At 40.3% G+C, this 18,986-nt stretch overlaps 3 protein-coding genes across 3 annotated transcripts in view; 2 read left to right on the plus strand and 1 right to left on the minus strand.

The window, feature by feature from the left end:
* LOC145456533 (nuclear pore complex protein Nup98-Nup96-like) overlaps positions 1-18,986 on the plus strand; it is a 130,693-nt gene that overhangs the window by 4,103 nt on the left and 107,604 nt on the right. The window lies entirely within an intron of this gene.
* Positions 1,378-3,859, minus strand: LOC145456547 (uncharacterized). The gene is made up of 2 exons (XM_080334692.1): positions 3,719-3,859; positions 1,378-3,179 (listed from the first exon to the last, which is right to left on the minus strand). The coding sequence occupies exon 2, from the start codon at positions 3,168-3,170 to the stop codon at positions 2,013-2,015; it is 1,158 nt and encodes a 385-aa protein (XP_080190818.1). The 5' UTR covers positions 3,171-3,179; positions 3,719-3,859; the 3' UTR covers positions 1,378-2,012.
* Positions 4,514-6,554, plus strand: LOC145456544 (uncharacterized). The gene has a single exon (XM_080334689.1). It carries the CDS (start codon positions 4,546-4,548, stop codon positions 5,896-5,898), a length of 1,353 nt encoding a protein of 450 aa, XP_080190815.1. The 5' UTR covers positions 4,514-4,545; the 3' UTR covers positions 5,899-6,554.

Here is an 18,986-nt window from a genome sequence, read left to right on the forward strand (position 1 = left end):
AGAATTGTGTTGAAGGTATTTCTGGATATCTCAACTGCCGTAGCAAATTCCCGAGCTGAATCCCACAGTGCTGTGTATCACTCGAGCTGCGATAAACATGACCATGTAAACTCGATCACTTTGGCAAGCCGTCTCATGACGTCGCTCCAAGACGACTTGGCTTCAAGACGACTTGACCATGTAAATGGGCTTAATGTTGCGGAGTGGTGGGACGCAATGAAGATAGAATACAAAAAAATATGTGATAAACACGCTAAAAATCAAGCTTACATTGAAAAACGTATAAACAGAGACCTAGAAAAACAATTGAGGGAAACAAAAACTGAACAGGAATATGCATCAGTGCAAAAAAAGATTAGGGAAAGAGAGGAAAATAGAATTCTGCAAGAATGTAGAAAAGCCAAAATCCTTGACCTTGAACAAGGAGAAAAACCCACGAGGTACTTCTTCGATAAGATCAAGCTAAGACAGAAATCAACAAGAATAGAGGAACTAATTAATGAGGAAGGAAAGTCGCTAATAGGAAAAGAACACATAATTGAAGAAGCGACGTTGTTCTATAGAGAACTATGGAGCAAAAAACACGAAGTAATAGAGGAGGATAGAAAGGAGGATAGAGCGAAATTCATAGAAACTATGAATGACAGCGGGATAAATAGTAGAGATAGAGAACTTAACTCGGAAATTACGCTAGAAGAGTTGCACCAAACGATTAGAAACATGAGTAACGGAAGCACGCCAGGCTCAGATGGGCTTCCCTACGAATTTTATAAGTCGTTTTGGAATGTAATAAAAAACGAATTGCTAGTAACTCTGAATGGGGCCTTGAGGGATGGTCAAACTTGCGAATCGTGGCACGTAGGCAAAGCTAAACTTCTTTTTAAAAAAGGGAACCCAAAACAAATCAAGAATTACAGACCGGTAACCCTATTGAATTCGGACTACAAGATCTTGACAAAAATTATTACACAAAGACTAAACAACATAGGGTAGAGTGGGGCAAAACGCCTATCGTAAGGGAGAAACGCCATAAAATCCTCCATGCTATTCGAGTTGGTCTAAATTTCATAGTATCAACGCGAGATGTCGTACCTTATCCAATATGAATGTATGGAAAGCTTATGTATCGTTTATCAGCAGTAAAATCATGATTCATCCATGTTCGTCAAAATGCCGTTTTGCCCCATGGGTGGGGCAAAACGCACACGAAGGCGTTTTGCCCTACTAGGTCTTACAATTTACCCACTGATACTCTGTTAAGGATTTCTTTTTCATTCGTATACAATTATACATGCTTACTAGACCACTATAAATTGAATCCTGTACAAATGTTGCAACCCAAACATGTAATGAACAAAAAACAAGCTATCTAAAAAAATCTAAAATCAGACGTGCCAAGGCAAATATTGTGTTACAGTCAGTCAGAAAGGTCGTCGTCCTCAGAATCACAATTTTGACAAATGAAATGGCGATCTCCAAGCGTACATTCTTGATGTGCCCATAAATGGCAAATCAAACACTGAATCCATTTTTCCCCGGGCCTACTATTCCGGAATGGCTCAACGCAAATCAAGCAAGGCCATTCTTCGTCATCTCTTTTGTTTTTGGGTGGACATTTATCCTTAGGCACCTTCTCCTTTTTCGATCTCTTTGTAACCGGCTTCGGTGATTTAATTTTTTTTTTGCAGAGCGTTTTTATAAGGTGATGACGTAAGCACTTCTGAGTTTTCTGCTTTCCTGGATCTTTTTCGTTTTGTGGCTGATTTAACCGGCGAACATAACTCGTCTATAGCTTCCCTTGCCTCTGAATGTTTTGAAGTCGAAGCAATGGTAGTTGATTTAACTACCTCACAATCCGTATTATTGGTGGTTCCTCCCACTTCAACTATACTTGGGTCGGTAGTGGAGGAATTATCTTGGCAGTTGTCAGCTTCTCCGGCATGTGGGTCTGGCTCATCGGTCATTTCGGACGCGATGAAGTCTTCGTCCGAGAATATATCTTTATTGAATGGTCAAAGTCCACAGGCCCTGAAGCCATTGACGGATTTCTCTACCGTAGCACATCTGTTGTAAGCAACAGCAAAAATCTCGGCCATATCGAAAAATTGGACCCTTTTTCCTGGATTTGTTACCATCCAATTGTCCACCGATGAATTATAACTAGATTTTAAAGATTTAAAAAACGTTTTATCGAGTGGTTGCATTTTGTGGGTGCAGTGAGGTGGTATTAACGTCAAAAGTTCGATTCCGTTCGAACGGGCATAGTCGATTGCAGCAAGGGTTTTATGGCTATGATGACCATCCAAGATGATTAAATGTTTTTCATCAACTGTGGGTTTTGCAATGGAAACGAAATGTTTTAGCCAAACTAAGAAACTTCTTTCATCGGTCCAGCCGTTTGCAGTGCAGTGGCCAATTGATCCAATGGGTGCATTTCTCATTAGCCCGTCCGCCATTCGTTTTCTTGGAAATATAATCATAGGGGGTATGTATGCTCCCGCCGCAATCGTTGCGCAAATTATCGTGACCGTTTTCCCTCTTTCCCCGCTCGTCATTTTCCCAACTTCCCGTGCACCTTTCGTCGCAATGATGTTGTCAGGCTTTTGGACATTGGTAATTCCGGTTTCGTCCATATTCCAAATACGAGTTGGCACGTAACAGTGTGAGTTTAAAACGCCCCGATAAGCCGTGTAAAACTTTTCCACTTGAGGCTTATTAAATCCCACTGCCCGTGCTATACTGGTAGCTTCCGGCTTTCGAATTGATAATTCTTGATGACGTGATAAGAAACCACGTAGCCAGTCTTTGCCAGCCATTTTAACGTCGTCATTAAACCGATGTTTCATTCCCATCTTTGTGGCAAAGTCATAAGCCAGACGGCGTACGTCCTTCGTAGTTAAGCCAAATAAGGCCTTTTCCATGTCCTTAATCTTCGATACTATTTCACTTTCATATTGAAGATTTATGTCTGGTTTAAACCTCCCCAGTGAAATAGAACCCGGGTTCGATACTTCTTTATTCGTATGTCGACGGAGCGTTCTAGGAGGTATCCCGTAATATATTGCCGTTGTCTTCAACGCCGCGCCTCCTTGCACGGCGTCCATAGCTTTGCGCAAGTTTTCTTCAGAGTATGACGCCCTGGATGTTTTCCTTTTATAAGTCCTCACCATGTTTTTGTTCTGCAGGTAAATAATAATTGTAGTGTTTTGATTAGACTGATTAGTGAACACATTTAATTGATTCTTATTCAAACTCCCCAGAGTTCCTGTTTGAGTTTCACACTCATCTCGCGTCTTTGCATGCCATTTAAAAAAAAGAGTGATTAATTTACAGACCATAACCGTTTAAAAAAAACCTACCAGTACTGTATTGGATATTATTGGAAATTCCTTATCAAATGACATGATTTTGATCTCCTGGGTAATGATACGAATGCGAATCACTTCAAGGGGTGAAACGCCCACTAGCGGCGTTTTACCCTGCGTATAGGGTGGGCGTTTTAGCCACAAGGCCGCCATTACTTTCGAAACACTAACAAGGTGGTTATTTTGTGTATCTGACGATGAAATTACACTAAAATCACATCGAACATAGTAGGATCCTAAATAAGATGAGAAATATTCATTCGGCGACCTCAATAGTTACGTTTCATCCAGTTATACTACGGTTATTTTTGTAAGAAACAAGTCAAAAAGTAATATATTATCATAAAACTCACCAAGTCCTCTTTCAACTTCAGAAATTAAGGTGACAGCTCCGTCTGACCATTAGGCATACTTTAGGCTATTGTGACTCATTCAACAATCACTTTGTTTGGTAATAGCGATGGTGGGCGTCTTACCTCACAGGGGCGTTTTACCCCACTCTACCCTACTGCCAGAGGTCATATCACAAGAGCAAAAATGTGCCGTAAAAAATAGATCGATATTTGACGCAGCCCTAAATATAAAAACCAGCATCGACATAGCGAAAAGGAAGAAAGAAAAGCTACACATAGTGAGCATAGATCAGCGTAAAGCATTCGACATGGTGGATCACAGCTTCATGTTCAGCGTATTAGACAAACTAGAGTTGGGAGTTAACATCAATACTCTCATCAAAAAACTATACGAAGGACCAAGAACGAGAATAGAAATTAACGGGAAAGCGTCGGAGGAGATTGAGATTAAGAGAGGGATAAGGCAGGGCTGTCCGCTCAGTATGAGCCTGTACACGCTATGTGGAGAGCCACTGACCAGAAAGATAAACAAAAACCCAAGAATAAAAGGATTAAGATGGGGTCAAAACGAGACCAAAATACAGAACTATGCAGATGACGTAACTGCGATAGTTAAATCATCAGAATCTATAGATGAACTGATGAGAGAATTTGGAAGATTCTCTAACGCCACAGGGCAATAGATCAACGAAGAAAAGACGCAAATCCTCCCCGTCACGGCTGAAGCGAAGGAAGAATTAGAGAAAAGCAAATACAAAAACAAAAATATCATTAAAACACAAGTTAAAATATTAGGCTACAAATATGGAGTAAATAACGTAAATGAGATGTGGAACGAGAAAAAAGATAAAATAAGAAGAATCCTTAAAAACTACGAAGGAAGAAGCCTGACGTGGCTAGGGAAGATCCTTATACTTAACAGTCTTGCAGTTACACAACTCTTGTACACTGCCAGGATCTTTCAACCGCAGAAAACAATAGTCAGGGAAATAGAAAGGATGCTTTTCAGATTCTTGATAGTACCTGAGACAATGGAAACGATCAGTCGCAAAAAACTGATAAAATCCAAGTATGAAGGAGGACTAGATGTCCCATACCCAAGTTCCAAAATAACCGCTTCTGATTTAATGAAAATCAGCAGGCTGGCAAAAATAAAAAGACCGAACGAACTTTGGGAGAATGAAGCAATATATCAAATTAGTACAAAAATAAAAAGATTCAATGAAGGAATCTATTCAAACAGTACCCCACATGCAGACAAGCCAGCGAAAGAGTGGGAAAAGCTGATAGAATCACAGCAAAAAATAAACTGGAATCAAGAGAAATGGGAAGAAGCAAACTTCAAATTGATATACAAAGAAGTAAACAAACAATTCGAGAACGCATTAGAAGTGGAAAACAAGAATAAATGGTACAAAGTCAACAACGCTTACAGAAATGCGGAACCAAAACTAACGAACAAAGAAAAAGTTAACAACTACAGAATTGCGATGAACGCATATAACTTTGGAGAAAGAAAGGAGAAAAGAAACCTCTTGTCGCCAGGTCAGGCGAAAAGAGAGAAGTACGAATGCAATTTTTGCAGACATGCGACAGACAATGTCAAGCATGTTTTTGCAAAATGCCAGGTGTCGACTCGGGTTTTAAGCAAGGTTGCAAGAATCCTGAAAATAGGTAAACTGAAAGAAGAACAGATCCTTGAAAATAAAGACAACGGTAGCAGCCTAAAAATGCTGACGATCACAATATTCAAAAATAAAATTTTAAAAACAAAACAAAAACTGGACATCGAAAACAAATGGCAGAATGAAACAGAAAGCTGGACACTAAACATGACGAAGAAAATATTGAAGAAAATCAAAAGAAGAATTCAATCGAGAGAGATGATCTCCTTGAAGGAAAAGGCCGACGAATGGATAACGCGCATCCAAACTTACCTTGATGGAAGCGAAGACGGACCCGAGTCCGATCGAGAAAACGAGACACGAGCCGGAAATGATCCTGACGACGACGTCCCGGCTGGAGATGATCCCGACGACGATGAATCTGAAGGAGAGGACTCGGCCGATGATGAATCTGATGACGATGATCCGAGTGATGATGATGACGAAGAAGACGATGAATCCGAAACAGAAGCAGAAGTGAACCTGCGAAGGAATGAATTTATATTGTGCCGATGATATTTTATTGTCATTTCACAACTGTTTTTATGACCATGTATATTTGAAATATCTTGTATTGCAATAAGTCCTTTTAGAAATAAACGCCCACGTCGGGCACATACAAAAAAATGAGCATAGTTTCTATAGACAGCCCAACACTTTCATGGGGTGAACAGAAAATTTTCAAATTTTTTATTATCTATCTTTATATAATAAATAGAAACTTTCTTCTCCTGTAGCAAAGCGGTTACTGGCTGGAATTGAACCCAATTTTGTGTGTAGGCTTAAACTAGGTAACCTAACAATTTTATCAAGTAGCCAGTACGATTTGAGAAAAAAAGTCATTTTTGACGAGCCCTACTCCACATTGTAACATTTTGATATTGAAGATTTACCTCTCAAATTCTGTAGGAATTTTGCCTATCGACGGTGTTCGTAAATATTAGATAAACTGGATCCATCCGTGGACCGCAAAGTGATATAACCCTTCTCGTGCCACTTCGATAGACCTGTATACGTCGGACCCATATCTCACTGCTTCCAAGACAGAATCAAGCAGCGCGTTCCTAGTTTCATAGATAGATCGAATCGCATTCGCGATTGTTGAAAACAGGTTGCAGACAGTATGGCGCCTCAATCTAACATGTGATGAAATGTGCATTGCGAAATGATTTATTATTAATGTACGCTTGCTATGGATCCATATTGTTTACGCTTGTATATCAATTTTTTTCTATGTGAATGATGTCGCGCTGAGTTATGCACGAAAACCAAATCGACTCGAAGCTTAATACTCGACATGGAATCGAATCACCAAGCAGACTTGGACAACTAGATAATTCTGGTCCTATATAGTTACACTACTTACAGCGAAATGCCGGTAATCTAATTATAATTTGATTTGTGAAATGTCTAAAGTAAGTCGATCAATTTGACGTGTTTTCTTCTCGGGAACAGGCAGATGTATACTAGAAAAAAGTTGAGCACTTTCACTAACCACCTTTTGATGTTCTCCCGCTTAACAGCAATTTAGTTGAGAGGCTGTCGCGGGCCGAACAAAATCGCGTCGTTAGGGTGAGCCATTTGGTTAAATTTGCTAGTTACATTTAGCGACGGTGACAGCAAGCTGTCTAACAATCATGAATATGGCTGAATTGAATGTATTTGTAATTCGAATTTGTGATTGGTAATCTCACTGCTAAAGGAGTTCATTTCTCGCACATGAACAGGAAGACACAAGACAATGTGGATTTGACAACTGCATTGTCATAAGGTGTCGCCATGTTTGCTTTTTCTCTCTTATAAATCAACGCTTCGCGCAATCCAATATTTCAAGGCGCGCGTTGTCGGGTACGGCAAATTCGATAGTTCTATTAGTTGCTGGCAAAACAGCAACTTGGTAACGAAATCGATTGGTGTATTTTGTCCAGTGCAGTTACCCTAATTAACCTGTAGATACCGTTTCTTTGTGGTATTCATAGTGTAATTATTCTGGCAGTAATGAAAATTAGCAATATTGACGAATGCGATACGAATTAAGTGTGGATTCGAAGACGCTATATCATATCGTCAAAATCAGTGATTCCCAAACGCGGCTCCAAGGTAAAGGTAGCCTTCTCGCGGCTCTGGTTGACCTCTAAATAAGCCCAAAAATATAATAGACGACAGTTGTTGTTGTTTGTTTCTACGAATAGTTATAGTCAATTTCTGTACATGAATGCTAAAACGAGGGATATTAGTTATGTCTAAAGCCGCCCAAGGCCGCTTCTGAAAACCTGGAAAGAGAATTCTTGCAGACTAGCGCCAAACGCATGGATGAATACCTGTCAGAAAGGATGACATATATTGAGTTCTGCTGGTGATATACCTTTATATATGGTCTCTGTGAAGAGTAGACTTCGACACAATTTTACTAATATCAAAATGACGGAAGAATAAATTATTGCCGCGGATGCTATAATCCCCGGCAAACTAGTTTATTAGTGCTGGAATGTATGAAAACTGAAGAGCTTTCACATAACGACAAAATATTATGTTGTAGTAATGATATGCATTGTGAGTTTATTTCAATACATAGCATTCGCAAATCTGCGTCTATAAATGCTAAAATAACCGATATAGGATGTATTGAAGTCTATGTGCAATGTGCATGTGCATATTGTGCATGTGCATTGTGCATGCTTTTGAATTAGCTGGATGGTGAGATCCAGAGGTAGGCTATATAGCTACCTTTAAATTACTGGTATAAGTAGCCTATATACTCGAGTGTTTTCATGCGGCTCCGTACGTACTCTGGAGTTTGAAATGCGGCTCCGACATCCAAAAAGGATGGGAATCTCATCAAAATAGCCGTAAGTTCCCGATCCATGTCATAGACGATGTTGGCGTGGAAATCATTTTGACGCACTGTTTTAAGCCGTAACCTATTCCATCGTTAGTCAGGGTTGTGATGAGCCCATGACACGGCTCGATTCGTTGTGCCCAGACGTCGACTAGGACTTGACTCGTTGCTTATATGAAAATTACTCTATGACTCTAGCACAGGAGTGGCCAACCTGTGGCCGTAGAATAAAATTTGTGCGGCCGTCGACACGAAATTCAATTAGTATGTGATGGCGGCCGTCGACACACTGGCGTAGCAGCATGTGCTGCCGCCCCTGGCTCTCTTGAAAATGCCGCCCCCTAGGTAGACCTCATCAAATTTCGACATAGATTGATGTTCAAGTAATCTTGTCAATAGGAATAATTACAAATAATATGCCGCTTCTCAGCTTCACCGTCTCGACGTTAATGACGCCAAAAATAATAAAAACAAGAAATAGCGAACGAATGTATTGTACAAATAGAAAATCAATGGCCGCCTCAAAGCAAAAGCAGCGATAATATCCTCAAATTCAAGTTTTTGAACGTAGTCTCTTTCTATAGACAGAATGGATGGAGCTGATAGCCGATCATTATTCATGAATCATGACAGAACTAAATATATAAGACTTAATCAGTTTGAGCTTTGAGAAGCTCCTCACACAGCTCGCAGCTGAAACACCAATGTTCAGATAAAGTTTCAGACACGAGCATAAATACGGTGTCGAATCAAGTAGCTTTGCATTAAACAACCACTGTAAAACATCAAACGTTGTTGCACTACGATCAAACGTGGTTTCACTGCTCCGCACCAGCCTCTTAACCCTTTTAAAATCTCAAGTTGAACAACTTCATATGATTATAACTTAATTTGTGTTCGTCCTAGAGCAGTGGTTCGCAACTTTTTTTTAGACACGCCCCTCTTTAGGATTGAGAAAAATTCCGCGCCCTCGTATCGTCATATTACAAGATCCAACCGGGATGCTAGCAACCCTAACAGATTGTTTGATGGCATGGAAGGTTATGACTGTTGATGAGAGAATTCAAAAATAAGAAACTGGGTCTATATATAGAGAAACACGCGTGAATTGGAGGTAAATCGCGCATAGCGCGAAAAAAATTCATTTGATCGATTCTTCGCGCCCCCTCGTAAGATGCTTTCACGCCCCCCCAACGGGGACGCGCCCCCCAGGTTGAGAACCCCTGTCCTAGAGGCCTCATATTGGTTTGTACGAAAAGCTAGCAATCTTCTGCTTTATATGATCCCTAATTCGAGGTATAAGGCATGACAATTTTCGCAGCTAACTCCAAAAAGTCCACCTCGTCATAAGTGCTTCTAAAAGCGCTGGTGAATAAATTGTGACTTTCGCTTTGCAGCAGCGCGTGGGAATTCAAAAATCCAAATATATCATTTAAGTGGTGAATGCCGGTAAACCTAGTTTCAGCTTCAAGTTTAAATCTGTCCTATGCTTGAAACATGCATCGTCTAAATTCTTCAACAACACTGAGGCCAGCATCTTCTGTTTGTTCGCCAGACATTCTCCTTTTTCTGCGAACTCTCCGAACAATCGGCCGTGACGGCTATTTCGGAGTGATTCCATCGCCATGTTAACATATTAATTCGTGTTTTCGGAATCAGCGCGACACTAGCTTTCGATTGAGACCTGTTTGATTAAATTTTAGCTGACGGGACGCCAGCTATAGGACTACCAAGCACTCTTCTTTTAGCCGGCTGTCTACACGCCGCGCGAGATAGTGTAATGGTGATGCGTCCGGCTTCTTGATCGGTAGGTTGTGGGTCCGATCCCCGGCCGGGTCAGACCGAAGACTCGAAAACTGGTATCCGCGGTTATCCCGCTAGACGCCCAGCAATCACGGAGGAGAAAAAAAACGGGGTGCAGACTAGATGACCTTACTATAAAGTCCTTATCGCATCTCCGTCTTCAAACCATCACGATGATGCAGGCATCTCTCTCATTGTGCAGCCTCATTTTGCCGCCCCCTTGGAGCCTGCCGCCCCTGGCGCAGAGCCAGAACCGCCAGGTGGCTGCTACGCCACTGCGTCGACATGCCAAGTTATTTGACTCCCGAATTTCCGAGTTCATCATCATCATCATTGGTTTATTAGCAATTTTATCAGTTCAATACACCACAAAAATGCGATACAATGAATAGACAGGAAGATGTCGAAGCGACTTGTATTTGTCTATGGAATCAGACACCCACCTTGGCCTAGAGCCTGGGCGATGTAAAGAGGAGGCATGCGCACTGAATGAAAGTAAAGAAGACAGTATAGAAAAAGAAAGCGACAAGAATAGGGCGGCATGCCATGGGAAGCGAGATCGATAGGTCAGTCGTGGTCCGGTAATCTTGAGGATGGACTGTTGATTTTATTAAGTCATTAAATTTTCTTCGCGCAATGTGCGAATCGATGACGTTTCATTTTTCGAGTTTATACTATAGTGCCGTCCTTTGCAATATAAGAAGTAGATTAGTCCGGAGTTCACCGGAAATGACATCGACAGTTTAACATGGGTATTTGGCGTCCAGTTAGTTCATTACGGCTATATGCGCTGGAATGTGACCGTAGGCTACGTAAGTAATCGAAATGCGGTCGTGAATAGCAAAAAGGTTTTCCACCCCTGCTCTAGCATCTTATTTTGTCTGCACTGATAAAACCGAGTCGTGTAACCGATTTTGATTGAGCTATGTTGCTCGGTGTTGCCTGCAAATGCTCCATATTTTTCATGATTAATTAACGTCTCGAAAGATGGTGAGCAAACTAGTCGAGGATATCCTGAAATTCTGTCGGTGTTTGAATGTGCTCGTAATAAATAGGGCTCGTCTGTTCAATGGATTACAGGCATTTGCTCTATGAATAATGTTCTATCGAAATGCCGCGTTAAATAGTCTCACACTGCTTCGTTATTACACGCTATATCACATTTTATTGCAGTTTTATCAACTTTCCTTAGCTGATTAGATTATGGCGTCCGTAGAGACGGGCAGTACTCACACCACCCAAGGTGGCAGAGAATCAATCGCTGAGAATACCTATCTAAAAGAACTGAATACGACTATGTTTTCGCTTAGAGCCTGGAAAGAGATCTGTGACTTGACAATCCAGGCCGATGGCAAAAGTTTTCCCGTCCACCGAATTGTGTTGGTCTCCGCGTCCAATTACTTTTACGAACTCGTTAAGGGTAGGGCTGGGCACAATGATTCGAGTACTCGAATCTGAATCGAGTATTAATTTTAATGATTCGAGTCGAGTAGTAAAAGACGATTTTTTCGAGTACTGAAATTATACGCTCCTCACCACTGAAAGTTGATTTATCAACGAGGAGTTTATCAACGATCAACGAGTTATGCTAATTTCACTGTTGAAGCCTTGAAACCTTGATTGGCCGTATCGTAGCATACGAAACATGAAGTACAAAGCTACGAAGGTTACTGGAAATAGCACATTTCCTAAGTCATGATCATGCCACAATATTGTCACTCTCACTAAGTGCAATGAAATCGGTATGGTCGAAAAAAAATAACAAAGTATCCTTAATATGATGGATAACAGGCATTATATTCTTTGTGGTCGCTTAAAAGGTACATATTTGAACTTTGACAAATAATATTCTTATATGACGTCATAATGAGTTATACTCGATTACTCGACTCGACTCGAAGCATTTTACGTGATTCAGAATCGAATCACTCAGGTACTCGATTTTGCCCAGCCCTAGTTAAGGGCGATAATAACTGCATGAAAGATGGTGTGATACGATTAAAAGATTTCAAAGCCATCGCAGTCCTGCGCTGCATTGAATTTATGTATAAAGGCCAAGCGTCTGTCACGGTGGATACTGTGTTCGATATTTTGTCGGCGTCCGAGGAGTTCATTCTGGATCGCCTCGTCGAATTGTGTTTAGAATTTCTGTCCACGAATATTTCGGTTGGAAATTGTTTCAGAAGCAGGATCGCGTTTGAAACTCGCCGCCTATCTACGAAAGCCCAGAAAGTGGATGTCTTCATTGCGAGCAAATCTGAAATTTTGATCCTGACGGATGAGTTTTTGAATCTGAACGGAAAGGATTTTGGTTTCTACATACGGACTTCCACGAGTGACGTTGGCTTGCTTTGGTTAGCCGTCAAAAATTGGGTGGCTTTCGATCTTACCCAACGGAAGCGACAGTACCCTGGATTAATATCAAGCATTAAAAATTCATTCGGGGTGAAATTTGTTCTAGACACTGTATGGCCTGATCCACTGACCGCACAGTCAAAACAGACGAAAGATCTGATGAGCATTGCCGTTTTGGAAGACGTAGCCACTCTCGAGAAGAGCCTGACCGCTGACAATTGCTTTCACGCAAACAACATTTGCGAGATTGGAAGGCATGGTAATAGAGACAAAGCTCTGAGTTCGGTTAGACCAGGGGTGGGCAAACTACGGCCCGCCACACCGTTCTGTGCGGCCCGCGAGAGTCTAAAGAACCTTATTAAATATATTAATAAAATGCGTACCAAATATAGAATTAATGCAGGCTCTTGAATTAACTTTTTCTTAGCATATTTCACCATGATAATTCTTAGGCAGTGGTTCTCAAACTGAGGGCGCACCCCACTTGGGGGCGTGAAAGCAACTGAAAGGGGGCCCGAAACTGAGCTCAACTGAAAAAATTTTTCGCGCTGCGCGCGATTTACAACCCATTCGTCATTATTTCCTAGTATTTTGTCTGAATTTCATATTTAAAAATCTCTCATCCACAGTCGTAACCTTCCATGCCATCAAACTATCAGCCCACGCAGTTTGAAAGGTTTCATCCGCTAAACATCGCAGAAATCCTAAACGAGATTGACATAATTCGGATCATGAGTGTGATTTCAGATCGGCCACTCGAGATTGAATTATTTTAGTGATGTGCATAGAAAAAACGATTCGCGCGTGAGTAGTAGTGTAATTGCCCGCTGGCGAGAGGTAAAATACCGGAAACCAGAATGTTGCATTTCGGAAGTCAGAAACGGTGCATTTTGAGGTAGCTAGCAGTCGAAAATCGACCTACGGAGCTTCGAAAAAGCGTCATTGTGCGCTTCCCGCGATCGATTTTGAAAACAGGTGTTTTAATGCGAAGTAACCTACATATTCTGCGGAGACAAATGACTATGGTATCCTGTCCACTGAAATCACTACGCGAATTGCTTCCCGTGGAACAGGTTGGACTAGAAGCAATCCGTGAGCGTATACACAAGACACACCGATTACAATCGTTCAGCACCCAACTATCCTATCGAGTGTATCGAATCACTGCTGTAGGAAAGCCATGAATGTGGATATTGTTTCACGTGTGTATGTCACGTATAGATTTTTGAAACAGCCTATCGAGCGCTTGCGTCAACGTGATCATAACTACCTGATTATTGTCGTGTCGCGATTGAGCTTGGGTAAATCCTAGCAGATTTTTGAATATCTGATCTATGACAGATTGCGTGAATTAATTTTCTGTCAAGCGAATCCAAGTGTTATATTGCAAGATATCGTGATGCTGTATTTCAGAATGGTATAATGTGATTATCAGCTAATATTTCACAAACCTAATCGTTTACAATAATCAAGGCTAAAGTTGAAACTGCAGTATCAAGGGGTCAAAAAATTCACAAAATGATTTGAAACTCAACTCAATCAGTGATCTGTTTTACCCGTGTCAAAATTGAGTATTGGAAAATGCTATCGCCATTGCATCCGAAATATCGACATCTTACAAAACCTAACAAGGCCAATTACTGACAGATCGCCATGTGTTATATCCAGTTATACCTTCCCGTCTAACTTAACCGTTGTATGTACGATAAAATAAAAGTTGCGCGAGCATATAGCGTGTGGCCGGTTTTGCATGTCGCGGGTTGGATATTGCTTGATTTCTTTCGTACTATATAACGTTCCCAATGTAAAATTCAGGGTCTACAGATTTATCACAAACACTTCCATCATCGCAAAGACGCAAAAGCGATTGATAAAATGTTCATTACATCCAACATTGTGACTTTGAGATTAACATGTTGTATATTGAGTATACGAGATGCGAATGTCTGACCAATGATAGATTGAGATATATTTTGTCGCAAGTGAATCCATGTATTATAATGTAAGATATCGTAATGCGAGCAAATTCTTTACGGATTACATATTACCCAATTTATTCGCAACACGAGATTCAACGATCCGATCAGTACTCAATTAAAATGATTCAATGTGTACCACATCTTACATTGTAGTGAAGGTCGAATGCACCAACTCACACAAGTCATATTATCGGTACTTGTGACGGGAAGCTAAACAGATACTCATAGCGTCGTTACATCGCAATGTGCATCGGTTCGTATGATCACTATTCGAAGCGTGTGAGATATGACATATGGTGGCTTGAATCGTGCTTGAGTCCATTCGCAGCACCATCCAACACGCTCAATGTAAAATATGGCGAGATACAGCGATTTCACAAAGTTGGGATTATGCTTAAACTAGTTGGGTAAAGTTATTGTTTTATATGTTGAACTAGGAACATCAAAGAAATCGGAATTGTACACCGTAATATGGTGAATCTGGTAATCTGGTGTTTTGTATCACTGTTCACTCGCAGTAATGGAACCAAATATTTTCACAAGATCCAAATCACCGAAAGGTATTTTTCGGTTAATATGAATTTGAGTTGTGATTGAATTACTACCAATTTACCCACACATAGCTAAATTCAGCGATACACAGAAGCAGGGCAGTTTTCAACTTAGTGCGCATATCCAAAATATCACTTATACTCTAATTCATCAATCAACACCTAAAGCACCGACCAACATAAATTATTAATCGCTGTGTTGTTATTTTTTCGATATCGAAAATCATATAACACAATAGGAATTTATTCGATATTACACTTATAATATAATTGAGGTTTTTGTGTGACGTGAGGTTGATTTTGGTCAGATCAAATTCAAGGTCCGTTTTACTCACTCCCATAACGCAAATGCTTATCCCACACTACCATCTTCATATTAAACAGTTATTTACAAGATATCAAAGGTACATAAAAATTTTGGTCGAAATAAATTATTAACTTGATTTTGCATACCACTGATTGATTAATACTTAATTTCGTTACATCCTCTCTACCCAGCGTGCTAAAGTTTTAAAAGACACTTTGATCACCACGAAAGCCAATAGAAATATGTTTGCAACGTTGAGCCTAGTCGGATAGACTTGAGTTATATGTAGAATGCCGAACATCAAATAAATCGTAATATCGACTACTCCAAAATCCGGTTAATGTGTTCTCGATCCACCGACACATACTTTTTCCATTTTATCTACGAAAATAATTAACTTCACAAAATTCGAATCATTAAAAGAACTTGATTTCGTAACACTAATTCGATTAGTTTAGCAACTTGTTGGATCCGCCCCGCGACGTGATTTTGAGCGCTCCGCGGACAGATACCTGATTTGTTTGTTTTGGGGTATCCGTGGTGTTTGTCGACTACGATGGTCATTTACACCAGGCCGATATTATTCTTATTTTCCGTAACTGCCGACTTATACCACGGCCAACCTCTAGGCTTTTGTAAGACACCGCTGACACGGATGTGGTGGCGAGGAGGAGCCTAGGTAAACCTCCAACACTTAGGTATCGAAATTCAGAAGTCGACCTAGGTCGGGGCTCGAACCCGCACCCACTGGTGTTGTAGCCGCGGATTATACCACTGCGCTAACTCGCCACTGACAGATACCTGTCTTGCATGACAATGTGCCCCGCTACACAAATCCGCATGGATTTGCGTGAAACATTTTCGATCATAAACATTAACAAGACGTTCCAATCTTACTTATGCTCACGTACAGTCTTTACTAAGGATTTGTGCGTCTAACATGCAGCCAGAGTTCAAAGAACTTGTCCACAACTTTGATCGACCACAGATGTCTGATTGACTTCAACAGCTATTGAAGTACATTACGTTAATAATTCTATTGACTAGTGTCTTGGTATCTTAACACTAACATTAAATACGATTACTTTCTGCTATCGATGGATAAATACGCGATTAATGTATTAATTCAGGAATCCGGCCCCCCTGCAGTAAATCGTTTTCTCATATCCACCCCCGAAGACTGGATAAGTTACCCGACCCCTGTCTTACCCTATGGTTGTTATAACAACCTGGATTTGATCCGGTAATAGCACATACAATTATAACTTTAATTAGTCGAGAGGTCTAATAGTGAATTCCCAACCCGAAACCGGACTTACACCATTTACCCATTGTTTTTACTACAGTCCTTAAAATAGGGCCGCCAGACCCAGGCATTTTTTTGAAAGGGGCGCCGGAGAGTACAGGTTAAGAACCCTTGATCTATACCTAAAGCACAGGCAAACGAATTACTTAAATTATAGCTTGTTAGGTTTTTAGTTTCGTGATACCGTCGGTAATTAATACAATTCATGTTTTGTATGACACGGAATTAATTCGGATCGAGGTAAGCGCGTTGGAAATGACTTTCATACAAAACAAGCTCAATGGCTAACGCTCTCCTCTGTATTCGAATGTTGTCAATGCATACTTCATGTATTCGGATTCATTTCGAAAAGGTTAAACATTCAACTGCGACAGATACGAATTGTCATACTCAACTTATTTTTATAACAAGTAGTTATTTAGGTCACAACGACGAAGGTACAGAATAATGTATGTGTCTCTAAATAGTCGTGTATACTCTATATTACAATATTGCAAAACCGTTGCTTGGTTGGTTATAAAGCTACTCCGCATACCTTTCTCCATTCGCGTTTGACAGCTACCTTGTTCCCATATGAACTCTCCTGTTAAATAAAATCAACACTCTGCGTAAGACACACAAATCCTGTCACTCACAATAATAGTTCATACTAACGACAACTAATACGCGACTTGATGAGTTGAAAACACTGTAGCCTATACCAGAACCTGTGATCCTACAAAATTCAGTTATCGTAATATTAAATTTCCATGGGAGTATTTTGAAGCATGATTTTTGTGTGGATAAACTAATACCGACAACCATGATATACACCTACACGAAGAATGTGGTGTTTCAGGTTTAGCGCGACGGATAACATTCATGTACATGGTCCTAAAATTATCATTTTACACTCAAGTCGGCATTTTTGTGAAACAAAAGCCATAGCCACTGGTTGACAGATCTGTCAATGTAATCGGAGTCATCTCTACAAAAGAGTAGGCCTAGCTATGTATTCGACTCATAACTTACAAACCTAACACACAAAACAAGTTACTTTACTAAGGGAACGTAGAGAGTTATCTGATGATTGTCCTCGCGTCAAAACGACCAGAAGACAGTTTCGTTTGAAAAAAATGTTGAGTATCATTTACACACTCGCGATAAATCGTACAACAGTATGTAGTACAGTATTTATGTTGTGTTAATTGAACTGGTGAACAACGTGAAAGTGTTTCTTGAGCGTCAAGTCCCTATGTGGATTAAAGCATACATCAAAGCGTCACAGTCACAACGTAATTTAAACCACGAATGTATTACCTTTATTTTATCACAAGCTTTCACGATGTTGAATATTTAATTTTCTTCACCAACCCTGAAGCACAAGTGTGCAATCCATCATTTTCATCGAACACATAACTCAATAAGAGTAATTACTCGTTGAAACCAATATTATGATTTTGTTGAACAGCTACAGTTAATAATTATTTTTATTGATATCAATATGACATCAATATCATTGAGACCTGTTTATGATTTTAGTGTGTATGGCATAGCAGGAACCCATATAAAAATTGTGCCGATTTGACAAAATGCATAAAGAGTTGAGATATTTCGATTCTATTTGCATGTGGTATTCTATGAAGTTTCATAGAACGAGGTATACAACGCGATTTCCTAAAAGGTCCATCTCTTTTGCGTTGCTTTAGACCGAACGCGTAATATACACATTTGCATTTGGATAATGATCTCGTTTCATCACATGAACAATATGTTCAGTGTTCACCCACGCGATAAAGCAAATCAGTACTCTGCATAAGACGTGCAAATCCTTCTCACACTCATAATAGTATATTACCGGCAACTATACTCGGCGATATACTGCAGGTTTCGATGTGATCAGCAGACCAATAATAGATCGCGCATAGCACTCACATCAGAGCAATAATTGGCTTCAGGTGTTTGGTGGGTACGCCGTTTTCATTACGATGAAGCATGTGAACCGAATTCCAGTCGTTATAGTTGGTGACCGAGCGGTAAAATATGGTTGTGTGTGATCTCTCTGTGTCTCTCTCTGTGTGTGTGTACGACTGTGAAGCTACAATCTACGATATCATCCCCGTGCTTCACTTGTTAGGATTCGTGCTTAGCATTTTCGAGACGCATTACGACTGAATTAGCAATCTCTCTTGTTTTACACACCGGTATATGCTTGTGTTGCAATAATGATCATTGGATGATCATGATCAAGCTTCGAAAATGGATGAACACGTGTTTTTGAGTTTATGTTAACAACTCACGAGTGTGCACTTGTCAGTTAGTGTACTCACACGTCAATAATAGAGATTTTTTGCGGCGCAGGGAAGATGTTGTTAACTCTTTATAAACCAATTCACATGGCATACAATCCTTACCGCTTCGAACTCGGAAAGTCAATTTGGTAAACTCAATCACCAGATCCCGATAATCACCTGAAGCAATAAAC

This window comes from Botryllus schlosseri, chromosome 14 (assembly GCF_051294905.1).
Source record: "Botryllus schlosseri isolate E-star chromosome 14, Bs_hap1, whole genome shotgun sequence".
Classification (NCBI taxonomy): domain Eukaryota; kingdom Metazoa; phylum Chordata; class Ascidiacea; order Stolidobranchia; family Styelidae; genus Botryllus; species Botryllus schlosseri.